Here is a 26,568-nt window from a genome sequence, read left to right on the forward strand (position 1 = left end):
GTAAGAGTAGTTTTTGAATCTGTGTGTGAGTATTGTTTTAGCGTATAATTGTTTTGGTGTCAAAAGTTGATAAACGACTCGAACAAAATCGACGCTTGTTGGACGTCAAATTTGAACGCTCTTATTTGAACCGCTACGCTGTCGTGTCAATTATTTTAATAATTCATCTTGTCCTAGCATTTCATAACGATTCTAACAGATGTACGATATCTCAAATCATTCAGAATACTTAACCTGAGTTAGCGCGTATAAAAGCGCGCGTCTTTATACTCTCCGAGCACTGAAACGGAGAGCGCGTTAACGCGCTTATGCCACTTAACCGGTTAAAAGAATAAGCCCAGTGATAAACACTGTACGCAAGTAAAAAAATAAACAAGTAAATACATTTTTTATCCACATATTATTATAAAATATTCATTTTTTTACACTTTCCTCAGTCGACATATTTTATCGGGCACTAGAAACGCTCTGTTAGGTATATTTAACTAATTATATGTATCTGTTTTTGTCAAACAAGTTTAAAATATGTAAATGCTAACATATGTACTCGTGGTTACTTCCTCAAACTCAGAAACAAGAATTGTAAGAATAATGCAATACTGGTCGAACGGAGGTTGGTCTGAAGCGGAAGCTCTCAACTATTTATGTTAATCGACAGTGTTTTGAGTATGTACAAACGTTTGTAGACATGCTGGATTTCCTTCCTAGATTTAGATCAACGATTAGATTTTGCAACAACGAGGAAAAACATATTTTTAAGAAGGGAATATGGACGTCTAGGCATTTGCAGGTTTTATGACCTGACTCAAAGGGGGAATGGTTTAACCGGATGAACCTCACCTACATGATGAAGGTTCCAGCTCTTTTTTTAAAATATTTTTTTTGTTTTTTTAATGTTTTTAATTTTTTTTAATTGTGCACGCGGAAACATTGATTGACACAACAAAGAAGATAAGTAAAGGGTCATTTAATAAGAGTAATTGAATTAATGAACTTTGAACTTAAAATATAAATCAAATTTTATTTGACATGAAACGGATATTTTTATATCATGTCAAATAATATTTGATGTTTTGAAGATAGTGTCGGTCAAACGTCCACCACAGAGTTGTTTAATTCGACATTCAATTTTCATTAATTCTCTCATAAGATGAGCAAAGTAGGGTAAAAAAATTACTACCATGGAAACACTTATGAAATGTCCATTTTGATTTCTTCGACAATCTGACAGATGGAAAAAAAAATCCATTTTTTATAAATGTATTTGCTACTAACACATTCATTTGCTAATTACTCATGAAATGTGATTGCATCCTGTTTCTTTAAGATCCTAGCAGTATTTCTAAACTTACACAACAAACTAAAAGGACACAACACGGCATAGTTGAATTCAAATCAGGAGTTGCGTACTGAGCGACGTCTACAAATAAACTAATGGGTCAAAACGTAAACCTATTTATTTATGAGTAGTTGAGTCGCCTTCTGTTTGATGTGCGTATGCGGTTTCTGGACTATTCTTAATTCTATGGCGTATAAATACAAAGATAGTGTAAATATAGTATTACATAACATTAAAAAATAAACCAACTTAAGAAATACTAAAAATAAAAAAATACCTTCACGGTAAGCCGGTTAGTGGAGATAGAACGAGATTTATATTGGTTTAAATTCCTTCATTTCCGGTTCGTCGGCGTAGTACGCTGAGGCTAGCGGTTATTATCCTAGTAATAAACGCTAAACGCATTTATGTAATCATTACTTGCTACATGTTTGTCGTATGTCCCGGGTCAGGTGTTAGCGGGCTTCGCCTTCTCTGGTGACAATAGCCACATCATCAGCACACTTCGGTTTCCACCCCTGAGGTCGGTAGACCGATCCGCCCCACGCGAAGTACTTCAGCGCTTAATATAAGTTGCCTAAATACGCCGATTGCGTCACGTGGACTCTATTTCTGAACACTTATGCGGTTGAGATAAGACAGCGACATATCCAAGATAGATGATTAATGAAATGCTCTTACATTTTCGGAAGAAATGAACACGGAAAATTACAATGTAAGGGCTTCAAATATTAATTAAACCTTAAATTAATCAAAAGTATAGAATATGACGTAATACGCATTCTGTCCGTGTCCGAAACAATTAAAAGTATATATTTTTATTATTTTTTTATTTTTATTTCAATTTTTTTTTTAGAATTTTATTCCAGTAAAATGGCTTTATAGTGCAGATCCAATTCTACCATATAAACATGAACATAATTATAAATATAAACAAAATATAACAATAAACATAAATATAACAATAAACATAAATATAACAATAAACATAAATATAAACATAAAATAAAATTTTATATTGCAGCACTTATGGTGGTCTTAACATATCGCACCATCGCTCAAACAACACCCTGCAGTGGCTTGGAGAATTTCGTTATTAGAGTTTTTCAGGCGTTCCCATGGGCTCAAGGCTCTTTGGCGAAGTAGGGCAGCGAAGGTGTTTATTCGTCCAGCTGTAAACATTTCAGAGGCACTGCAGTACCTAGGCAATCCGAATAATTGTCTTTATAAAAATCTTTAAAAATAAATCAAGTGCAGATAAGTCCGAATCGTAGTGTAGTGGGTGGCGCGATGGCCTACCATGCTTGAGGTTTCAGATTTGATTTTTAGTATGGTCGATATTAATATTTAATTATGATATGGTTTTACAATAAAGTATTTTATTATCTCTGTATTGTCGAGAGATTGTTAGACTAATAATTACTCTACCTTCATTAACGCTGCGTTTATTCATGCCACATGCACCATCGATTGCGAATAGAGAATGATTATAACGATTTTTGTACATAAAAGACAGGATTTCACCCCCTAGGATTAAGATTGACAAATCATAACAGAGATGGAGAACATTTTAGAGAAGTGTAGACATTTACTGAGCTTATGACCTGTCATTGGCTGTTTCAATAAAATAATAATATGGTTGCAATAAAACCAACTGGTCTAAGAAGTTTAAAAAATGGAAAATGGTTTTCAGACGTTGCCTAGTATGCGAAATAATTCGATCAGATGAATCTCTTTACAACAATAAAGGTTTCAGCTCTTTAACTTCACCTAAATCAACAGATGTAAGAATTGAAGAAATGTCAATGTTTATTGTTCAAGCATAGGAAAAATAGTAATTGTTACACAGTGTGTAAAGTGGCCACTTAAACCAGCCAATGACAGGTCATAAGCCTTGAAAATGCCTACACTTCCATATTCACTTCTCTAAATTTTTCTCCATCTCTGTTGTGATTTGTTAATATTACAATTTTATACTGGTTGTGTTAATTTAAGTAGAATATGTTTTATCTTTGATCAATGACTAGTCACAAAATACTATTGAAAATTACAATAGGCGCTTGATATCAAATTTTTATTTAATATATGATATTCAAGAATCCGTCGGTCTTTTACTCACCGAAATGTAAATTGAAATTTATTACAACAGAAAGGAAAAACGTTTTTGAGATGTGAATATGGAAGTCTAGGCATTTACAAGGCTTATGATCTGCTATTGGCTGGTTAATGTAATTATTTTATACACCGTAACATTCACCATCTTGCATATGATATTTAATAATGATTTTTCTTAAACATTATTTCGTTTTGTGTAAAATCACTCGCCTTAATTCAAAATTATGCCAACCGGTTCTTTTGTCAATTCTAATTCTTTGCTTTATATGAGATTTATTTAAAAGAAATAAATCTCATGTTGAGCAAATAATAACGTAGGCGTTGGTAGCTACAAAGTCAAAAGTTATCTTTTTATAAAAATATACAGTTATTTCTTAGATCTCATATTTTATGAAATACGTGTATTTAGTACCTACGTGATAATATAATATAATATATATTAATATTTATTGTACTAAACTCCCCGTTAAATGTAATAATTAGTTGACTACAAATTGATCTGTTTTAAAACTGCACATTCGAATGTGTGTGTGAGTAAGTATTTTACAATATCGAATATTCGAATTGGTCTTAACCGGTTTATTACTCTCTCTTCCCTGATGTTTGCGAATACTGAGCTTTATTTTACTGATTTGCATTTTTTATCATTTAACTATTTACTTAAATATGCACTTTATTACGTAATATGCAGCGAATCAAATAGGTACTTATATAAAAAATATATTTCTATCATTCTTCGTGATGTTTAGTAAGTATAAATTTTCTTCTTTTGTAGGTAGAAGAGATGTACCGAATATTGAATAGCTAACAGGAAAAAAATCTTATTCATTATTACGTTATCGAATTCTTTATTAAGTATTACATATTGAAATGTTTGGGAACACAGTTATGTAACATAAAATGTTATCGAAACAAAAAAAAATATATGCATGTCATCATTTTAAACAAAGAGTAAAAAATAAAAAATAAAACAAAAAGTTTTGCAAATACTTTCGGATTTCTTTAATTTTGTATGCAATAATTATATTAAAAATAAATATGTTAGATCCCCGAACACTCAATATAGCAGCAATGATGACAAACTATGCCCTGATTTTAAAGGCTTGCAAAAGAAAAGGGACATTTTGAAAAAAGCCACAAAATGACCCTTTTCTTTTGTAAGCCTTCAAATTCAGTTTCAAAAGGAGTCTGGAACCTGAATACAACCTGGGAAATAAAAGTGAATATAATTCTACTAGAATTCCATATTCGAAACAATGCTCCTCATATGAGACAGTATTCTATTTAAGAGTCATTAAGATATCCCATATTAGGATCAAGATCAATTCAAACAAATATATTCACGTAATAAAATCTACTTGAAATTAACTTTAAACATGAAAATATTAAATTAAGACTAATATTAGCGATCAGTAAAATATTGATAATTATGTACAGAAATAATATTGAAAAATAACAAAGTGAAACTTACGTAAATATCGAACCAGTAAGGCAGAAAAACGTGATCACTGACTCTGACGTGTTTTGGTCTGTCAGTGGAGAAGCGTGTGCCTGGGTTATAGAGGGCATTCATGCATAGTTTTTAAAAAACAACGACATGTCATATTTGAGACCTATGCCATAATTTATTATCCTTAGAAGGGGCTCTTGCCTAGTTGGGCGGCAATTATGAAATGCACTGTTAAAAAACATTATTGTTTTTACAGAGTTTGCATATTGTATGTATTTCTATTTATGTGTTTCTCTTGAATACTTCAATATATAAATTGTTATCAAAAATAAATAAAATAAAATATAATATTTAAGCCAAAAAATATCATATTAATATTTAAACCATTAACTTTTTAGTCAAACATTTTATTAAATGTTAGTAAATTATTATGTTAAACAACTTAGCGACTTTCTCATATCTACCGATTTCTAGGCGTACTCGTGTCTTCGTCAGGACACCAATCAAACTAGTATGCAAATCCTAGTACACCTACACCTTCACCCATAGTAGTAGTTGAACAAAAATATCAAAAAAATCGGGTTGTGGTCCCGTGGCTAGTGTTGCGGACTCACGGGCCAGAGGACCGAAGTTCGAACACCACTCTACCCCAACTTGATTTCCGTTTTCGAATAGTGAGTTATTTACAACTCGTTGAAAATGGCCACCAAAATTGAAATATTTGTGTCAATTATAAGAACGCTATTATTTTTATTTTCTTAAAAAAAAATATATATATATGTATAAAAACATTATACTGGTAGGACACATGCTGTTCGCATCTTACAATAACGTGCACTTTGTTATTTTTTCACATTTGATCTTGTGGGTGAAATAGTTAGTGTTAGCTACTAACAGCATGTGTCTTATCAGCACGTTCGTTTTATATTTTTGTGCAAATACTATTAAGGTGAAGTGTACGTATCTATTAATAAAACTAAAAATATCGGTTCATTTGCCACGTCCGTGTTCTGTCCCCGCCTCTTCCTTTTTTATTCAAACAAAATTGTTTGTTTTGCCTCAAAACCAATGCCAACGGTATCCATTTCCTCGGCTCGTTTTAACAATATTAAAAAGGATTAAAACAAAATTGTCTTGTAACTAGCCGAATACGTGACGGCGTCGTTCGCACATAAGATTATCGTTGTTGGATAAATAATCAGATATTTTAAAAATGTTTGCCCACTTTCATTACGGACAGGTAAGAGATAAAAGGACATCCGATCGATACCTTCGTCTCTTTCCCGAGACAGAGTGAGAGGGAGACAACCCTGACAGGGATCGCCGAAGGTCTTTTCATCCTGTTACAAGAGGTCTTATTTGACAACATTGTTGAGCGTGTCGGCATTATTATTTTTGTATTTTCCTCCAAATCTCATTTACTGAGTCGGCCGCTGTGACAACATCGTGTCACCGAACGAAACCCGCCACAAAAATCTTATGTATTTATCATATTTCCTTGTCAAAGGAATCGCACAAATAAAGCCGGAACCGGCCTAGCTTTCTGCCGAATAAGCAATCTTCTAACATAACAATATTACAAAGCGGAAGAACATTGTGTTTTGTATAAAAACATAACGTTTTTTATATTCCAATTTAGTGTAGACAATTTTGAAACGTTGCACATTTTCTAATCGTATATTATGTACACATACGTTTATGCATAAATGAGGAAATAATTATGTTTAAAAAAAAAAAACAAATAATATTTTTCTCTGCATAGTGAATATAAAAAAATAACATATCTTTCATAACATGAATATGATTCAACACTAAAAATAAATAAAAGTAGAATTAAAACAGTGATGTTGGGTGAAGTGTAGGAGAAACAAAACGCATGATAATGGGTAAGAAACACTGTTTAAACAGTGAACACAGTATCAAATTAAATGGAGAGGTTCTTGGCAATGTTCAATTGACTCTAAATTATCATTTTACAAAGAATGCAGATTATACTATTAAGAAAAATGCAGAGATGGGATCCCTATTAGGAAGGATAAGAAAAGAATACACCTTAAAAGGGCTGATATTTTAAAGTATTATGGTTTCCTTCCACATTTATTATTGCTCCAATATTTTATATTAAAGTAATGAGGGAGATGTAAAGAGACTCCAAGTAATTCAAAACCAAACGGTGATAATAATATTAAGATGTGGTAGATGGACGAAAATTAAGAAAATGATCCAACTTTTAGATATTCTAACAATTGATTAGAAAATCAAATACAATGTTGCAAATATAATACGTTGAATTACATTCCCAAGAGTTACAACAATTGAATTCGGGACATACATAATATTAACATTTAGAAAATAACACATATTGAGAACAATAAAGAAACAAAGCAAGTTTAGCATCTTTATAACTAAATATAGCACATCAATATATACGCCTAAAATCTTTTCTTATGCAAACAGAATGAATATATTTAAAAAAAAAACGCTTTTAAGAATTAAAAAAAGTAGTGAATCTAATAATGTTTTTTTTTTTAATTTTATCAACTCCTATTGAATTAAAACTTAACCAGAGATATTTTATATATAAGTAGTATGTTTGTTATGATAGAATAATAATATGAGAACCAATAGCAAGGTAAATGTAAAATTCAGTGTTTTTTGTTGTTCAAATTGACACTAAGCTCTGCTACAGAAATTCAACAGTATGTGTTCAAATAATAAATCAAAATGTTTTTAAAATAAAACAAATGCCTTAGAGATTATTTGTCTCACGTATTTACAAAATCCGCAAAGGTCCGATACTTAATCTTGTAAACAACATCTCTCCATAATCTTTATGGATGGAAGACCGTTTACTTCACGTTCCTGCCCTTGAAATATTCTATTCATTTAATATTTAACTTTACGGTAATCCCTTCGAAGCATGGTCACACTGACCTATGCGGCCACCAAGGAAGTTTGATAAATCTCCAAATTTATTATTCCGTGTGTTTGTATGATTCTTCACAGATTTATCGAGATTCTATAGGGTACTCACGAAATTTGTAATAGGTTAACAAAACTCTTAGTTTCATAGTATCCTGTATTTTTTTAAATCATAAAATATAATATTTTCTTTGGTGTGTGCATGAGTGTCCCATACTTATAATACAAAAAAACGTGTTCATATATTTTTATGTGTTGTTTATTTACCTTCTAGTATAAATATAAATAAAAATAAAATAAATGTCACCATTAGTTTCAAGATACAAATGTTACTTTGTCAACGTATACAAAAATACACTTTTTGCAGTTGTGATCAGAAAGCCACATTGTCTACATTGCAGTTTAGCAGTCAGCGCGTTTATCTACCATGTAAAATAAAAGAGCCTTTATGTTTTCTTATTATTAATATTTCGTACTATCGATAATTTATACAGTGATATTTTTGAAATACAAACCACAATAACGCTATATTTTTTAATTTGTGGTATTGAAGAGGCAACAGGCGCACATAGATATTTGATTCAGTATGTGTAAGTCGTAGCGTGAATATTTTGTTCATAGTGAAAAAAATGCAACATAAATAACTTGTTTTTATTCGAAATTAAATTTCAATAATGAAAGTTGTTGTGCAAATAACAAAAGTCCATTCCTGTCTAGTTTCGTTAATATGTATCTATAATTACCACTCTTTTAGGAAAAAATAATACTTGATTTATTAGCTCCTAGTGTAGTTTTAAGAAAACATGCATAAAATAAAATAGTAAAATTAGTTTCGTAAACCTTGACGAAGGAGCTTGTTTGCTTTGAAATCGATCGGTAGAAAAAAAAATAGTAGCTGAAAACAAAGTCATTTTATAAAAAAAATGTTAATATTAAATCAAAATATTGTTGATAAATCCACCTGGTCCATGAAGAAGTATAGAAATTGAAAAGATAACCTTTTCAGGTATTGCGTAGTATGCAGGTGAAATAATTCAATTACATGAATCTCACCCGCATAAATAAAGGTTTCAGCTCTTGAACTTCACAAACATCAACAGACAAAATAATTGAAGGGATATAGATGTCCAAATATGGTCAGAACGGTGAATTTTACACAGTGTGTAAAGTGGCCACTTAAACCAGCCAATGACAGGTCATAAGCCCTGCAGATGCCTAGACTTCTATATAACCTTCTCTTAAATGTTCTTCATCTCTTTTGTAATATTTTAAACAAAAAATTGGTTTATTTATTCCAATAATTTGTCATAATGTAAAAACACTTATAATTCCTCGTAAATTAAACGTAAGTAAAATAAAATTACCATTATATCAGAAAGAAATAAAAATGTTAAATAATTTTTTCGCCTCCCTGTGCTGGCCAATAAATTATGTCCATATTTGTATGCACCTGTGAACTGTGAAGGCATCTGGTGTTACGGCTTAATTTAGCATGAAAAAAGGTTTTGACTGGACATTATAAAAAATGCCTTTTACTCCATACAATAGACGTGTTTTGATCAGACCCATAGTTAAACGAATATAACTCTTGTTGGTTTTTGTCGAGAAGAATTCTGCGTTTAGATGTATTTATTTTTTACCGGGCTACGTGCCTGAAATTATGAAGTCAGAATAAATTATTAATTTAAAAAACGTGGGACATCTATCAGACAGAAATAGTTATAGATATGTACCATCAATTAGATGATGTCAGAAGCAAAGGAAACTGGTTGCAGGCCGAGAATTCAAATAAAGGAAAATAAATAGAATATATTTTGTCATTTTAAAATTATTATTTTTTTATTTAATTAATATAATTATAATTTTATAGTTTTCAAATTTAAATTTTCATATTTTTACTAAAATAAAAAATAAATGACGAGCGATACGTTAAGCCGCAAATCTGAAATAACTTGGGACCATCTATATCGACTTCAAGACATCAATAAAAAAATATTCAATTACTATAATTTAAATTTAAATTCAGTTTCCTCACTGATTTTGTATGAATATAGTATATTTAGTTTTTTGGCCTCGTGGTGTAGTGGTCAGTGCATTTGCCTACCATGCAAGAGGTTTCGGGTTCGATTCCCGACATGGTTGATAGGAAATATTTATTTAAGGTTCTATTACACTAGAATATTTCATAGTCCCTGGACTGGCCCCTGAAACTTAAGACTGATCTTTTACCTTCATGTAAAAAAATGATCAAGATACGATTCGATTTACCAATTTAGTGCCCTATGCACCATTAAAAGAAATCATGATGATATTTAGTTTAGTAGTAGAGGAGAGTACCCATATTTCATGTAGTGTCTTAATTTCGGATAGCGTAATAATTGTTAAACGATACCTAGTTGGCTCTGTTAACCATTGTTGGAAAGAGCTGTGACCGCCATATTGCATCTGGGTTTTCGCCATGAGCAAATTAAAACTGCATGTTAAATACGAAAAAAAAAAGGTTTTTTTATGTTAACCTATTATTTGACGATATCGATTTCTAGCCGAGTTAAAAAGCAAGTGGAAAGCATCAATACAGTATTATATTATTTTATATAAAAGTGTCATAGCATATTTGCTATGTTAAGTCGATTTTACGTCAAAGTTTATAAGATTATGTTAACATACGAGCTATTAGATATTTTTGGAAGTGTCCCATTTTAGGATCCACAATTGTTTCTAATTTTGGATACCCAAAACTAGTCACCGTCTGGAAAACGATTAAAAAAAGCAAGCTTTGTAAGTTCTTCAGACACCTGTTTGTTTAATTAATCAAAATGCCAATTTGAAGATTATATTTTGAAGATTATATATTTCAAGTGGGGTAACGAGAAAGGTAGAGAATTTAACATGAAAGATAAATTTATTTGCTGGAATGTGCGGACCAAAATGTTCTTATGATTTTCTTCTTGGCTGTTTTTTTTACCTTGTCCGTAGTTCCCAAAATTAGGCTCCCACCATATCCGAAATTAAGACCCTATCCTACTTTTAATTCACTAGAAAATTTATAGGCAGCAATGGGACTGCATGCAATCTTAATTAATATTGACAATTATTGGTCTGAATTCCAAAAACGCGATTCAATGAGAATATTTGTTATCAATGTAATTTTTAGTTTAAAGGCAATTTGCGAATTCAAATGGAGGTCACAAGGCCATTTAAATTATCCTGGTAAGTGTTGATAGCTTTTATTTTAGTAAAACAATTATTATTTATATAACAATGATGAGTTATTTATCAATTTTGTAAAACGCCCTCAAGAAATACTTAAATAGTACTGTACTTATAAAATATATGAATACTTGAAAACACTTGGTTATTTGAGCAATATGATTATCGATTAAAGAGTACTACTCCCTACAAGTATTATCTGATCGGATGATTTGGGTGATCTTCAATGTTCGCATTTGACTAAAATATAGTTGTTCTATGCTTAATTTGTTTCGGGTTAATAATTTTAATATCGATACATTTATTTGATTTGAGATTTTAAAATCATTATGTAAAAAGTAAAATTCATCAGTCTGAAGAGGCCCGTTGGAGGGTAAGAGAGTTAATCGGTCATAAACTGTTGGATATTGATTGGGATAATTAACGATTGCGTTACTCTCTCAATACATTAACATTTGAAAACAAATCTACAGATCTGTTATAACCAGTTTGCAAGTATGATATCAACTTTGTGTGATTCGATTCGCTAATCGAGAATAATTTATCATAATCGTACTTGCTTTAACACGGTATAAGACGCACTATGCTAACATTTCTGCTAGTATAGTAATATGCCAGTCCAAGAATAATTTATAACTTCAGTTTAAACTAACTGAAAAATCAATATTTCACGCACACCCTGCCAGGAATCGAACCCAGACCTAGAAAATGGTAGGCAAACGTACCAACTACTACACAACGATGCGGACTTATCCCCACTCGATTTTCTTAAGCAAGATTTTAACTTGAGACCAGTCATCGAGGCAAAAACACTCGTCCAGGGTTCTAGTTCTATTTCAAACACATACTGTATATTTCATTCGCTTGAACACGGAAATATTACGCAAAACGTTTTGATTAACTAGATGTAAATATTGTGTTGTAAATATATATTAGACTATGTTAATCATAGAACTAAATGAAATAAATAATAAAAATAAAAAAAAACTCTTTAGTGGCTATGTAACACGATTCGACCGTATATATCTTTCTTATTTATTTAAATGATTAAGCCGTATTTATTTAATCTTTAAACGGACATTTTCACACCAGATTTAAAATGTAAAATTTAACATTTTAAAACATGAAATATTTATCCTAGCTATGCCAAGAACGAACAACGAACGAACGAACAGATACGAACGAAATTGATGTCAATGCCACAATAAATTCGTTTTACTGTATAAGAAAGAGCACGATAATAGAACTTGTAACAAAGAAAACAGCGTTGTTCTGTGGCCGGTGTTTATGTGAAAGAGACAAAAACCAAAGAAGACATTTGTTTAATCAGTCGGTTATTGACAGTGAGTAAGAGTGCACGCTAGATAAACGACCAGCGTATTTATGATTTTTAATATATTTTGCTGTAACAGGCCGAAATTATATGTTTTTTTATAAATTATGATAAAACTTGATTTGTCATATTAGATATAAAACCTCCAACGCATTTTATCTCTGGTTAAATGAAGCCTATTAGAAGATTATAATGCAGTAAAATAATTTAATATGAAGGGTGTAAATAGTATCTTTTGAAAAGCAATAAAACAAAACGATCTCTTGATTCCGAGTAATAAACATACCCCTTAAATTAACCCCTTATTTACCACAAATGTCACAGTACATACAGACGCTGCGTACGTGCTTATTAAACGATAGAAATAAATTTATGACAAGTTGAAAGAGAAGAGAAAAAATCATTCGGATTGGTGATTTATCATAATTATTCGACAAGTCATGACTTGGGTGTGTAGGAATATTTTTGTATAGGGGTACCGGTATGCCGATGACTAAAAACTAAATGGGTACTGGCTCCAATACATAAACCTTCACGTTATTTAGTATTCACACTTTCTCACTAAAACACCGCCTACGACCGTAAATGTGAGGATTCTAGAGCCATATAAGGGAGCATTTGATATGAAAAACGCTAGCTATTGGTCAATCTGGGGGAATTCTCGTTAGATTAATAAAAATATCTACTTGAGAATAAGATTTATATTTTTTTCAATTACCCGCTTTATTAAGAACGCAGCTAAATAATACTTGTATCTTAGAGGATAAAACACGGGAGTATATTTTTTACCGTTTTGAAGTTAAAAATTCAGAAAATATCGCATTAAGCTATTTTATACGTGAATAAAACACCGAAGTCCACTTCCGTCATATAAATACGTTTTTGAGTAAAAACAAAAATCTGAAGTCTATTTTGTTTTAATGCAAAAAATATCAGTAGTCCGGTATGCTTTATTTTATATTATTATCAAGATAATCATTAATTTATTTTCAAAATTCTTTATAGGATGACATTTTCTCATTTGATTCAAAAGTTAAGATGTTTTGGAAACCACAAAATTTTCGTTCAATGTGACTCCGGTGGTTTATCCTTTAATGGGCAGAATTATAATAACTATGTTAAAACAGAGACGGAGAACATTCCTGGGAAAGAAAAAAGGAAGTCTGGGCATTCGGAAGTCTTATGACTTGTCATTAGCTGGGTTAAGCGGCAACTTTACACACTGCATAACATTCAGTATTTCGCCTACGTTTAACTATATTTCTATAATTCTTCTAACTGTTGGTTGTTCTGAGAGTGGAAGTAAAAATCACTGCTCGTACGCTATAATCAAAGGAGAAAATACGGTAATTCATTGATTTACTTATTATAATTTATTTACTTGTTGTTCTAAAATTTAAATATTACTTTTTTACGTTGTTAGAAGAAAAGTCAGACCGCGTTTCCTCTTAACAATAGGTAAAAGAAAATAAGAAATTGAAAAACAAATATATTTATTTCACGGAAATTATAAATTTTTCACAATATATAAAACACATATTTAAGAAGTTTTGTTTGAGTGAGCATCCTCAAAATAGTGTGTTATTTTTTTTTAAAGTGAGTGAAATAATGAAAAGTATATTACATAAAATAACATCCTTAAAATGCATTTTATTACCCTTTTTATAAAATTGAATTGTTTATTCTCACCAACGTATTATTTTTATAAAAATGTAGGTATGATGAATTGAATAAATAGAAGTAAAGAGCTTAGTTAAACAATTGTTAGTTTATTAATAATAAAGTGTTATAGATGAAAGTCAAGAATAAACATTAACTTTGAATAAGTTTATATTCATTATAATTGAACGGTTATAGGATCATACTTCATATAATTACATTCGCAATAGTACCTATTGTGTCAATAACGATTAATATTTCAACGTCCCAATGCAAATATTATTTTCATGTGTCGCTTGTTTTCAAAATAAATAATTAAATAATTTTGACATAATTAAAATAAACACATTGAAATTTAACTCGGAATTTAATGAAAGTAGCTTGTGCATAAAGGTATCGAAATAAATCATTATCATTCGATCATTATTATTTCTTTAAATTTTTGAACAATGGATAAGCAATTATTGTACACAAACGCCACTCACTTCTGACACACTTCAATACAAAATTATTATAATTAGATGAAATATTCACAACTGACGTGCGATTTCAATTAAGTGACAATTTATCCGATTAAGTTTTGAAATCATCAATATTCAATAAGCCAATTGATTAATATGAATGTAAAGAAAAGGGAGCACGTTGCCGAAACCTGCCGAGTAATCGGTTTTCAGATATTTCAAAATAGGTAGAAAACCGTTGAATAGAAAATATAGAAAATGTCACTTTACACCCCATGCAATATTAAAAAAAAACACAAAGATATCACGTGTTTTATGAAAAATAGCTTTTCAAATGCAATTTTTTTCCGGACACGTTGAAATTAACACAATTAAAAAATATATATATTACTGTTGAGAGGAAAATGTTCAAACAAAAAAAATGATGAAGTTATCAGGAACTGTATGTTTCTCTTCGTTCATAATTTTCATTTGACCAGTGATTGAATGCCAGCAAGACCACGGTGGGGTATGGTGAAGTCCTAATAGCGCCAATAGTCGATTAAGCATTTGAAATTATCACAGATTTTTTACTAACTTTTTCACACACACACACACACTTAAACTCTCTTGATCAACCTTGCAATTACATTTACTAAGCATTAGCTAAACTTATAGAATGAGAATTTGTACGAAAATGCGCAATTTATTTATGGTTCTTTTATTATTTACCAGCCAATGATAGATTATGAGCCCTGTTAACTTTTAGACTTGTTGCTTTTCCAAATATGTTCTTTACCTCTGTTGAAATATCTGTCAACCTTTATAAACTACCTTGGGTAGAGTTAATAGTATGCAACAGTAGTCAAAATATTATTGATTTCCTAGATTTTTTATAAGACATTTTCATGCTTGTTTATAATAACTTAGATTAACTAATCTCACAATCATCGAATGCTGGATTTCACATCCATATTTGTAAGAAATTTATACGTCATATATGTATGTAGGTATATTACATTCAAAATCGACGTGCATAAAGAATTTCAACACGTTGGATCACATGTCGTGCTGTTGAAAAGCGAGTGTGCAGTTGGGATGCTAGTTCCCTGGTGACAGTAAAAAAATTAATTCCAAACTATTCCGATGCTTTATTCAACAGTTTAATACAAAATCAAAGCCTCAAGGATAAAATATTAACCTCCTGGACGTTTTGACGATTTAAAACGAGAATTTTGACTTTTGATTAATTAAGAATTTAATCTTTCTTTCAGGCTGGGGGGATAGATCTGAAAGAGAATTTAACAGCAGGAGCAGCGTCTTGGCCTTACCCCTCAGTTTACCACCCCTATGATGCTGCCTTTGCCGGCTATCCCTTCAATGGGTAAGTAATCAATATAGTGTATTATGCCTTAAATAATTTTCGAATGAAGTCATAAGTTAACTAAATAAAGTAAAATATTATACAAGTAATTGAATCGGTAATAGGGATGTCGATAACAAAAAATCCTTGCTAGGTACTAGTATTATACAAATTTGAATGTTTGAATCATAAATTAAGAAACAGGTCGGTGAAAAATAAAAATTAGTGGTTAAAAACAAAGTCGTTTTATTTATTTTACTATAGTGAATAACCAAAAAGTAAGTGCTTCAAATATAAACTTTAAATACCACCTCATTCATTTTAAGCTACGTGTGTTGATTAAAATACGAAGTTAGATTGTACTCATGTTAGGTAGTAAAGAATGTTGCCTAAAAATAGAATTTTTTAATTATTATACTCAGATTACATTTATTTTAATTATTAAAAAAACATGCAAATGTTTTTTTGTTTTGATTTAGATAAAAAATAGTACATTGTAAAAACTCGAAATATTGAAAATAAATTTTTGTTTACATCAAGTTACAAAAACGTACGTAACGAAGACGGCGAAACTATTCATTTTGTTTATATGAGGAAAAATTCAAATGTAGAAATTTACAAGGCTTGACAGGTTTTTTTTAACTTGTTTTGATCATTTTACAAACGTTGCAATATATTTAATTATGATAGGCAACCGAAATGGGCCAAAATTAGACAGCGGGGTGACTATCACTCCCTTTAACTTCTGTTCACTGTACTTCATAATTCTAGCGGCCTGCGTGAAAAATTTCAACGCTTATCAGTTTATGGTTCACCTCTTCGATCATAATTCCCATCCACAATTCCTTTTTCTTCTCTTACCTATATAGCATCCATGCGGGTCGACTGTGGAACCGTCTCTTATCCTCTATTAAAGATGTTTCTACAGTAGCTCTGTTTAAATCACGCCTGAAGAAACATCCCCTTTCTCTTTCTCAATCTCTCCTCCTCTTTTATATTTTTTTTTCTCACTTTTTGCATATAAGACTAGTATTTATATAAATTTATTTCCAACCAAAATTGCTATTTCTATTTTTGTACCTATTTTTTAAAATTATTTTATTTTCTCTCGTATGCGTTTCAAAACACAAATTATGTAAATAACACCTTTTATTTTATTAATTGGTCGGAAAAAATAACGAATAGCAATAAGCTCACCAATCTACATGGATAAGTAAATTTAAAACATTAAACGAAAATATCAAAAAATAATTATTATTTTTGAAATATAATCACCATGAAAACCTGTAAAAATAGTAGCCATTAAGTTTGTACATAACTTTCGCATTTCATATATTTATAAATCTATTCCCTTTTCACGCAAAAGTGCAAATTTAATGTACATCACAAAGCACTACGTGTAGCTCAGTAACATTTCAACGGGAAAATGGATTATTATTAACTTGTCATTACGGAATGAAATCCATCATTGTTGTTCATAATCAATCATTATTATAAACAATTAAGTAATAATGACAATCAACGGCCACCGAGGGAGCTTGGAGCTTAATGGACATTGTGTCGTGTGTTAATTGGCTGTTGTAATTGTTTGTTAGACGGTCATACCGAGACCCATTATTGTTGAAACCAAACTAAATCTTGCGCTATTTAGGACATCATGTTCATCCCAAACAATAGTGTTGGAAACAACACATGTTGAATATAAATCATCCTTTTATCAGCACAAAATACTGCCAGAGCATTACTTTGGGACGCCGATCGCGGAATGTCTCATTATTTTTTTACTATTTAAAACCAATATCCTAGTCTTAGTCTAGATAGTCAACCTAGTCCTATCTTTAGATGCGAGTCCAGGGACTTTAAAATACAACAGCGTACAAAAACATTGTTTATTTAATTTCATTTATTTAAGACACATATTGAGTACACACAATTTTTTAATATAATCCTGAGAAGTTTTGAAAAAATTCAATTTCGGATAAAATCTCGAATAGATCGAAGACCTCTAAATACAACTAATTTCTTTATCCGGACCTAATGGTGCATAGGGTTCGGCGTTTGTATTCCATTCATAGCGTATCAATGCTCGTTTTTTTATTAGAATATACAATCAATTTTACGCTTCAAGCGTCAGTCTTGCGACTATGATATATTGCAGTCAAAAACTACATTATAAAATAACAACTCACATCTATTTTGCCGGAATTCAAATTCGGGACTTCATGCAAGTTGGGCAAACGGATGGTACACTACGAGGAATCTTTCATTAAATTTCCACGGAATTAAAGTTATTTTCGAAATTCTGGATAGTAATTATGCCTGTCTACTTTAGTGATTATTTTTACAATATTTTATGAGTACGCTAATGTTACAATTCATCATATAAATTACTTGTACACTAAACATAAAAATTACCTGTATGTGATTTTTTATGTGCTTTAATGATAAATTATTGTGTAAATCGTCTGGAAGAGTAATAAGTTAATATGTAAAATATTTAGTTTTTCCGTTTATTTCGTGTACTATTTAAAGGAGATTTACAAAAGCGTATATCCTTGTGGTGCGGGGCTCGTTTGATATTGAATCTAAATAATAAATAATAGGTTTGTACCCAGGACATGTGCATTCTTAATCAGGTAGGACCAAAGTTGAGGGCAGCTAAAAGGCTACACAAGGTCTGTCGGGGTGGATTTGCTATGAAGAATTATTAATGATGTCAGGAGGGTGTCGATGGTCATCCAGACAGGTTCTGACCATTTATTCCCGGACATTATCTTTACATTTCAGTTTTCAGAAATTTCAGTGGTATTCAGACCAAGATATTAAATTTTATTTTATTTTTGTCTTCACGTGAAAAACCCTTTGGAATTTATCTGTGGGCTTTGGTTAGATTCTGATAAGTGAAAATTTGGTCAGTTTGAATTCACCATTTTAATCAATTTAAAATAAATCATTGACTTTATTCAACTGGTCGTGAATGAAGTAACATATTCATTTACGCCTACGCCAATTTCGATGCATATATTTGTAATTTCGTAAGCATGTAAGAAAAATTGCCGAGCATTTTTTATTTTATTTTTGGTATTCTTTCACCAAGTAAGTGGATGTTTTCTTACTAAAATAAACTAAGTTCACGCATATCTCGAAGTTTTTAAAGATTTGTGGCAGTGGTAGTGGTAGATTTCTGTATGGAAGTGAAACATGGAACTGGCAGAGGAAGGATGAAAGCCGAGTGAACGCGGTTGAAATGCGATCTCTTAGACGAATGTGTGGGAAATCAATGTATGACAGGGTTACGAATGATGAAATCAGGCGAGAGTGTAAATCTGAGACAAGCATAATTGATAAGATTAAGAAAGGGTCTCTGAGATGGTTTGGTCACGTAGAACGAATGGACGACGAGAGAATGGTGAAACAAGTATATATGGCAAAAATGAACGGCAACGTTAGACGAGGACGACCGAGGAAGACGTGGCATGATCAGATAAACCAAAATCTTAAGTCTGGTCATGTCAAAAGCGGACAGAACCGAAGGGCATGTATGACAAGATGTATGAATGTGGAAGAGGCTAGGATTGTATGCCAGGATAGACGTGTGTGGCGGTCCATTCTCTCTGCCTACCCCTACGGGGAAATGGCGTGATGGTGCTCATGAAACAAAATAAACTGAAAATCAGAAGTTGACTAAATAGCAAAACTATTTGTTTGTGACTATGTAAAACATCAATTTTCATATGCCAACAAACAAGAATTCTGCCGTGGCCAGTTTTCTTTTTAAAACATTTTTGAAAAATTAGAAAATTTAAAGGTACAGCCTCTTGTATTTGATAAAAACAAAAAAAACAGTTGCAAATAAATCACCAATGCGCATTATCTACAATACAAAAATAGAGAGAAAGAGCATAAAACTGGTAATCCTAAATCGGTAAATCGGTAAGTGGATGAATACAAATATGTATCATCATTTATGGAAATGCTTGGCAACTAAGTTAGTGAAAAAGATTTTGAGTAGACACAGCTGGATTTTACTACCTAATTCCCCTCTCAATTTTTTTACCTCTCTGTTACAAAAAAATTCAAATAATGAATACTACAAATATAAATAACATTTGATTGTCAATAATGATTTAAAGTACGTACAATTAGTGGAAAAATATAGAAAAGAAGTAAAAATGTTGACTTTACAGCTTGAAAAGATAATTTTATTATTTATCCGTTTTTGTCGAGTCCTATGGAATGATACTTTGAATGAGAATGTATTGTTTAGGAATTTCGCATGCACGTGACAAGTTTTGATAAACTCCACACAGGATCTATCAATCAGGAATGCAATAAATAATTATCAGGATATTCAGGATGTATCCTTCCAGTAACATATTATTTATACTCGCTCTAATAAAATATTCATTTTTATTTTTGAACGTGGAATACAAAATTATTTAAAACTAATTTATAAATACTGTCTGGTATGTCAACAGTAGACACTGACTAAAAATATGTGAAAGCGTCGATGCAATACTTCAATCTATCAATATTTTATAAAAGTTTACGTTTTCTATTTGTTAGTGAGTGATCAGTATGAAAGTAAGTCCTTATATAGTACAGATCGCATTATGACCGCCACAGACAATATAATCAGGCGACCAAAGTTGTGGATTTTAATAATCACAAACTATCATTAACTCAACAGTCCCTTATATACGTAGCTTTAGTCCACATTTTTTATAATTATTTAATGGAACAGTTTTTTTTAAATTATTTTTTTATCACTGATAAATTTCATAAAAGGTACATTTTTTAAAAAACTTCTATGCAGATCAACTTTTATACATCTAGTAAATGTTATCACTGTAACACTCCAAAAAAAGATACTAACTCTTGGGCTTGGAGAGTGACTTACACTGTTGTAGTTGTTTATTTATAAGAGTTTATATAATTTTGAATAAACGAGTATATGAGAAAAAAAAACTAAGAAAATATAAAGATAAAACATAAAATAATAATACATTCATACTAGTTAACATTAAAAGCAGTTTTTACTCGTGTTCAAAAAATTTCTTCAGATTTACTTTAAATTTATTTATTGAAATATTATTTTTAATTGTTTTTAGTTCACTGGTATTATAATTTTTTACATCTTTGAAGACAAAACTATTTTGATCATGATTTGTGTGGAATTTGGGAATTTTAATATTATTGTGGTATCTGAGTGACTTATTCTCTAATTCTTTTTTTTTTCGTCTTTATAAATTTGTATAGTGGAATTTATTTTATAAAGAGTGTCTACTGTATGAACCTTAAAAATGTTATCTAGACTTTCCGTATTGAATGTTGTTCACTCTCCAAAGCTGCTGTTTTCTCGAGCACCTAGTAAAAACAACTGTTTATTTCGATTTAATGTTCCGAAGATTTACTACCATTAATTAAACTATCGCATTCAAATCACAAAAGGTAAATACGCATGAAAATCATCAAGTCTGTTCAATCAACAGGAACTAATGAAACCACGCCTTAATTACTCTTATATGTTGATTCTAACGGAATTGATTTCTTTTTCCAAAAAACATTATCGATTATGGGGCCAATAATCGAATAACCTTTTTTTAACTATTATTAATGCAATTATTGCTTAATATTTAAAAACTGTTATAGGAATTTTTCACCGCCCATAACTAAAAACTCAGAGACGATATAAGGAAGTTTATTGTTGATAGACTATCAAACTAAGCCTTTTAAAAAATAAATTTATGTATTGTATTATCATCGAAAATCATTTTGAAAATCCCCAACGAAACTTCAAAATTACACCACCCGCGACGCGACGTCGCGAGTTGGAAACGGTAAGTTTATTTTGTATTTAAAAGTAGACTTTGCATAGTTGGAATCTATCACAACAATATTAGAACCTTATAATTGATTGGTTATTAATATATTAATATTACACGTATTCAAATCTAAGATATTTCAAAGTGGTTTATTTTAATGATTTTAAAATCATATTTTCGAGGAAATTCGCCGTTCAATTAAATGCTCAATGCTCTAATTCTTAGTGGGTATTTTTTTAATATCCAATTCCCCGAAACACCAACTTCCTTATTATGAAAATACATTTTTTAATTGGCAAATAATATAATAGACGTAGTTTTTTTTGCTTATACATCAAACCTGAAAAATTATATCAAAGATTTATTTGCCCGCGTGGTTAAACATTTTACATTCTTATTTTGTTGGTAGATTTCAACGTAGGTGTATAAAGTGATAAGCGTTTAAGTAATTTGCTTAAGAATTTTTATAGTTTGATTGATGAAGTTATCGGTAAATGTATTTACATCATGTGGGCTTCCTTATTTTTCTTAAATATTTTTTTAAGGAGGCCGTTGTACTGCCTGAGATCCAAAACTACTGCAGCGATGAATATATAAATTAATAAGCCGCCATTTTAACGTTATTTTCAGTCAATATTTTTATTTATTATAACGATTCATATCGGTAGTTTGGATACAAGTTATACACTAATTCTGAGTTATTATTTATGTTCACAAACATCCGTGTAACGCGAAATTCGAATTGTAAAGATTTAGAGCTACGATTAAAATAATATTACTACAGAGATGGAGAACATTTTAGGGAAATAAATAATCACGTTGGCTGGTGTATGTGGCTAATTTGTACGCTGTCTAACACACACGTTCTGCTTGTTTGAGCCTCTTTCACTTGATGATTTTTGTAAAGTCAAAGAGCTGATAGCTTTATTGATGCGGATGAGATTCATTTGACTGAATGAGGAAGTTCAGTGGTTTTTTTTATTTGTAAATGATTTTATTTTTATTTTTATATATCGTATTAACAGTTTTTTTTTTTAAAGTTTTGTAATTTTGAAATGACTCCGCTTGTAACGTCTCAAGTTCTCTTCAGTGAGTTGTCCTGATAGGAAGGTAGGATTGGTTGATTTCGGAGAACTAGTGACGTCGTTCAAAGAAGCCTCGTTTTATAGAAATCATTTTTATTATTTTTTAATACATTTTTGAGAAACTTGGCCGAGCAATTAAATTATTTAATTTTTATAAACCATAAAAAAAAAATTCGCATTTAATTTCTCATAGCACTGAACTTCGTCGTTTTGCCTATATAAATAATAAAATATAATTCAACAAAATATTTTTCAATTTAGTGCTAAGATTTTTATTATAAAGTGCGGGTATTGTGGATCCACCTACATTTCTGGGTTCTCATCCCCTTAGAACAAGCTTGTTTCTTCCTTCCCACAAAACCACGAACCCTTTTCACCCCTTAATATACTCGAAAATTTCGCTTTATATTCTACCACTTAATTTTACGCAATAAAATATGGATAGGCACACTCCTAAAGGGCTCAAGAATTTAAAAAGACCAGCAAGTCTTCACATTTTCAGAAGAGAAAGTAAAATGTGTATTATTATTTCAATCGGTATTTTATATCATCTGGGCGTAATTATGCTAAAATTATATTAGACTTTAAGGAGCATAATTTTATCGTTCTATTATATATCCGTATTTACACACTTTTTGTATTTTTTATGTTTTATTTAATAATTCTACTTTTATTCATTTTTTTCCGTTATTCGTAAGAAATAAACAAGATCGTTTAAAAAAAAATCAAAAGGTCAACAATGGTAAACACCAACGCATTTTACGCAATAAATATGCCTCTATTTAACATATTTAGTTAAATATTATTGTTATATTATTGTTATATTATTAGATAGATTAATTATGAGCATAAAAATCAAATGTTTAACTCATTTTAAAACGTTTGATGCATTTAAAATAAAAATATTGATATATTTAATCTGCTCTCGTATCTATAGAGCGTTTTATTTTTATTTTAAATCATATTTTTCCTGAACCAGAAAAGCAAACAGTTTAATTCCAACTATCCGGATTAATGAGTGCTTGACATTATTCCGATATGCCGAAATTTTGATAATTAGATTAACCATTGAATTGAGGTAATGTTTTGAAAGAAACCACAAAATTTGCTCTATGATCATACTTTTAATACTTTCAAAATAATACAGGAAAACGGAATCACATAAAAAATTTACTCAAAATTGTCCAGCAAAGTTAATTGTTTTGACGAAAAAACTCGTTTATAGGCAAAAAAGATTTGTAAACCTGCCCTTTTTATTTCCTTATAACGATCTGGATATTTGGCAATCCGGATGACTGAAGTTCAGATATACGGAGTTTTACTTCATTTACATTAAAAATAATAAAAAATAATGCGTAAGAAAAGTATTCCCATTGGTTTATTTGGGTAAATTTGTCATAACAAAAGAGAACATACCTGTTTCAGTGTTATATTATTTAATAGGGCTTTGTTATACGATGTTTTTTACGATGATAACAATTATTAAAATAATTAATATCAGTCACCTATTTCTGGAATCTTTAAATTCATTTATATAAGTCCACTGCGGGTGGAATACAAAATCTGTTGCCGTATGTAGGGGAGAGTTAAGGAATGGCGAATACCTAAGAGAAAAACGAAAAAAATTAAACGTATAAATGAACACTCAATTATTTTAAACCAAACTTTGGTATTTCCCATATAAGATATTCAGAGAATCACTTTGTAAAACGCCCTTGAGGTATTTTATTGCGGAAATGGTGCTATGAGTTATCCATAGTAATAATATATATATTTAAAAAAAATGGTTTTAACCATTTTTTTTTGTTTTTTCTATCGATCGGTCGGAACAACACAAGCTTCTTTATCAAGGTACTCTTAACTAGTGAATCTTTTCCTATATTATACGTTGATAAATACGTTTTTGTGGCTTTGAAACCAGTCGGTTGAAAGAATAAAAAATAAGTGGTTAATAACAAAGTATTTTGTATTTTTTTTTTTTTAGAATGAATAACCAAAAAGTTAGTGTTTCAAATATAAACTTTATTTTAAAATAATAGTATTGCTTATTCCCTACCTTTGCCATATCGACATCCACACTGGCTAACATTTAAAACACCATTCAATTAACTTGATTACGTATATTATTTTATTATTTAACGACATTCCGCGGGCATTATAACCATAAAATTCGTCGCCAAAAATGCAATGGTGTATTTAATTGCAAATCACATCGCGACCACACCCTTTAAATGGGGTTTCTTTTATTTTTCAGTAGCGCACATTATCTGCTATTTCGAGAAGAGCGAAAGATTTGAGCATTAACGAAGCAGATGCCCCTTTAGCTATCTTGCTGTTAACGAGCCGCCACTAGCGGACTGCGCAGTGGCGCACCATGATTTATGCATTTTTAATTGCGGGTCGCTGGCGAGCACAGAGGCGTAGAACACTTGGCTTTTTTCACACTCTGCACGCTGCGCAGACACGCTTTTTATAAGAATTTCCTACCCCGAAGTTTTAAGTGTTGTCATATTTTTCAAATGTCTAATTTAATACGAATTATGAGCATGGCGTGCATATCAAATTGAATCGCTTAACTAAAGCGCTTGGCAGATAACATGTCTGAATTGTTGTGATTAGTATTCCAGATACTTAAAAAGATTTCATAAACTGGTTTTCAATTTAATCGAAAAGTGTAAATAGATATTGCGGAAAAAAACACATTTGTATATTTCCTATATTTGATTGACACGCTGCATTTTAAGAAAAATGTGTTAAGCAAATAACGTCTTTTTTTTCATAATTACTATCATCATCATTCTTTTTCCTCACCTAATGGTGCATAGGGGACTAAATTGGTACACCAATCGCAGCGTATCTTGATAAAAAATGACACATTAAGGTAAGATGATCAGTCTTTTGCTCTATATGTTTTGATTCAATATTTAGAAAACACTGTTAAACTAAAATGGAAAAAAATCATTTGTTTATCATGCCTTGATAATGAAACTTGTATAGCTTTGAAATCGGTGGGTAGGAGAAAAAACATATGGGTAGTTGAAAACAAAGATGTTCTTTATATATTTACATATTACAACAGACACGAAGAACACGAAGAATACAGAAGGTAATAGAGAAGTCTACGTATACAGATAGCTTATGACCTGTCTTTGGTTGATTTAAGTGGCCACTTTACACACTGTGTAACATTCACCATTCTGTCTAACATCTATATTCCTTCAACTCTTCCATTTGTTGACGATTTTGAAGTTAAAGACTTCTATATTATTTTCGGTAAAACGTTTTTCATGTATGTTGTAACATGTAAATATTAACAGCTCTTTAGGGGTTCAAAGCCAGTCTTTATCTACAAAAAAATTGTCAAAACATTGTTTCTTTATATATTTTATCACAATACATAACCGCAAAATTAGTGCAGTCAATATAAAAAATAAATATGCTTTATAGTATCCATTATATGAATTATTTTATATTTTTAAATGTCAAAGATTTTTTCTTACCGTCGTAATGTTTGAACAGCAATTTTTGAAGGTATTTAGATGTATATTTAAAAATACTGAAATATTTCAGATATCAACATGTATTTAAAAATACACATAATCAATGAAGAAACGTTAGCTACATGCAATCAATCATGTTAACACCGTTTGACAAGCCAGATTAACCTTACAGATTTAGAAAGACACACCTCCTTAGGATGCAAATGTCATTTGAAAATATCAACCCTTCACACATGTAAATGATGTGCGATAGTCGAGCTTGCCTCATTACAAGGGTAAAAAATACCCCACCCATTTCACTATCAGAAAATATCATCAATCAAATTT

General features: G+C 30.6%; 1 protein-coding gene across 1 annotated transcript in view; it reads left to right on the top strand.

Annotated features, from left to right (window-relative positions):
* mirr (iroquois-class homeodomain protein mirror) overlaps nucleotides 1-26,568 on the top strand; it is a 112,689-nt gene that overhangs the window by 45,793 nt on the left and 40,328 nt on the right. The window contains exon 3 of the mRNA XM_088237699.1: nucleotides 15,743-15,852. Coding sequence (XP_088093825.1) covers nucleotides 15,743-15,852 — 110 coding nt within the window. The remainder of the gene's footprint in view (nucleotides 1-15,742; nucleotides 15,853-26,568) is intronic.

Source organism: Micrasema longulum, unplaced genomic scaffold (assembly GCF_059751315.1).
Source record: "Micrasema longulum isolate JH-2025_06_02 unplaced genomic scaffold, ASM5975131v1 h1tg000107l, whole genome shotgun sequence".
Taxonomy (NCBI): domain Eukaryota; kingdom Metazoa; phylum Arthropoda; class Insecta; order Trichoptera; family Brachycentridae; genus Micrasema; species Micrasema longulum.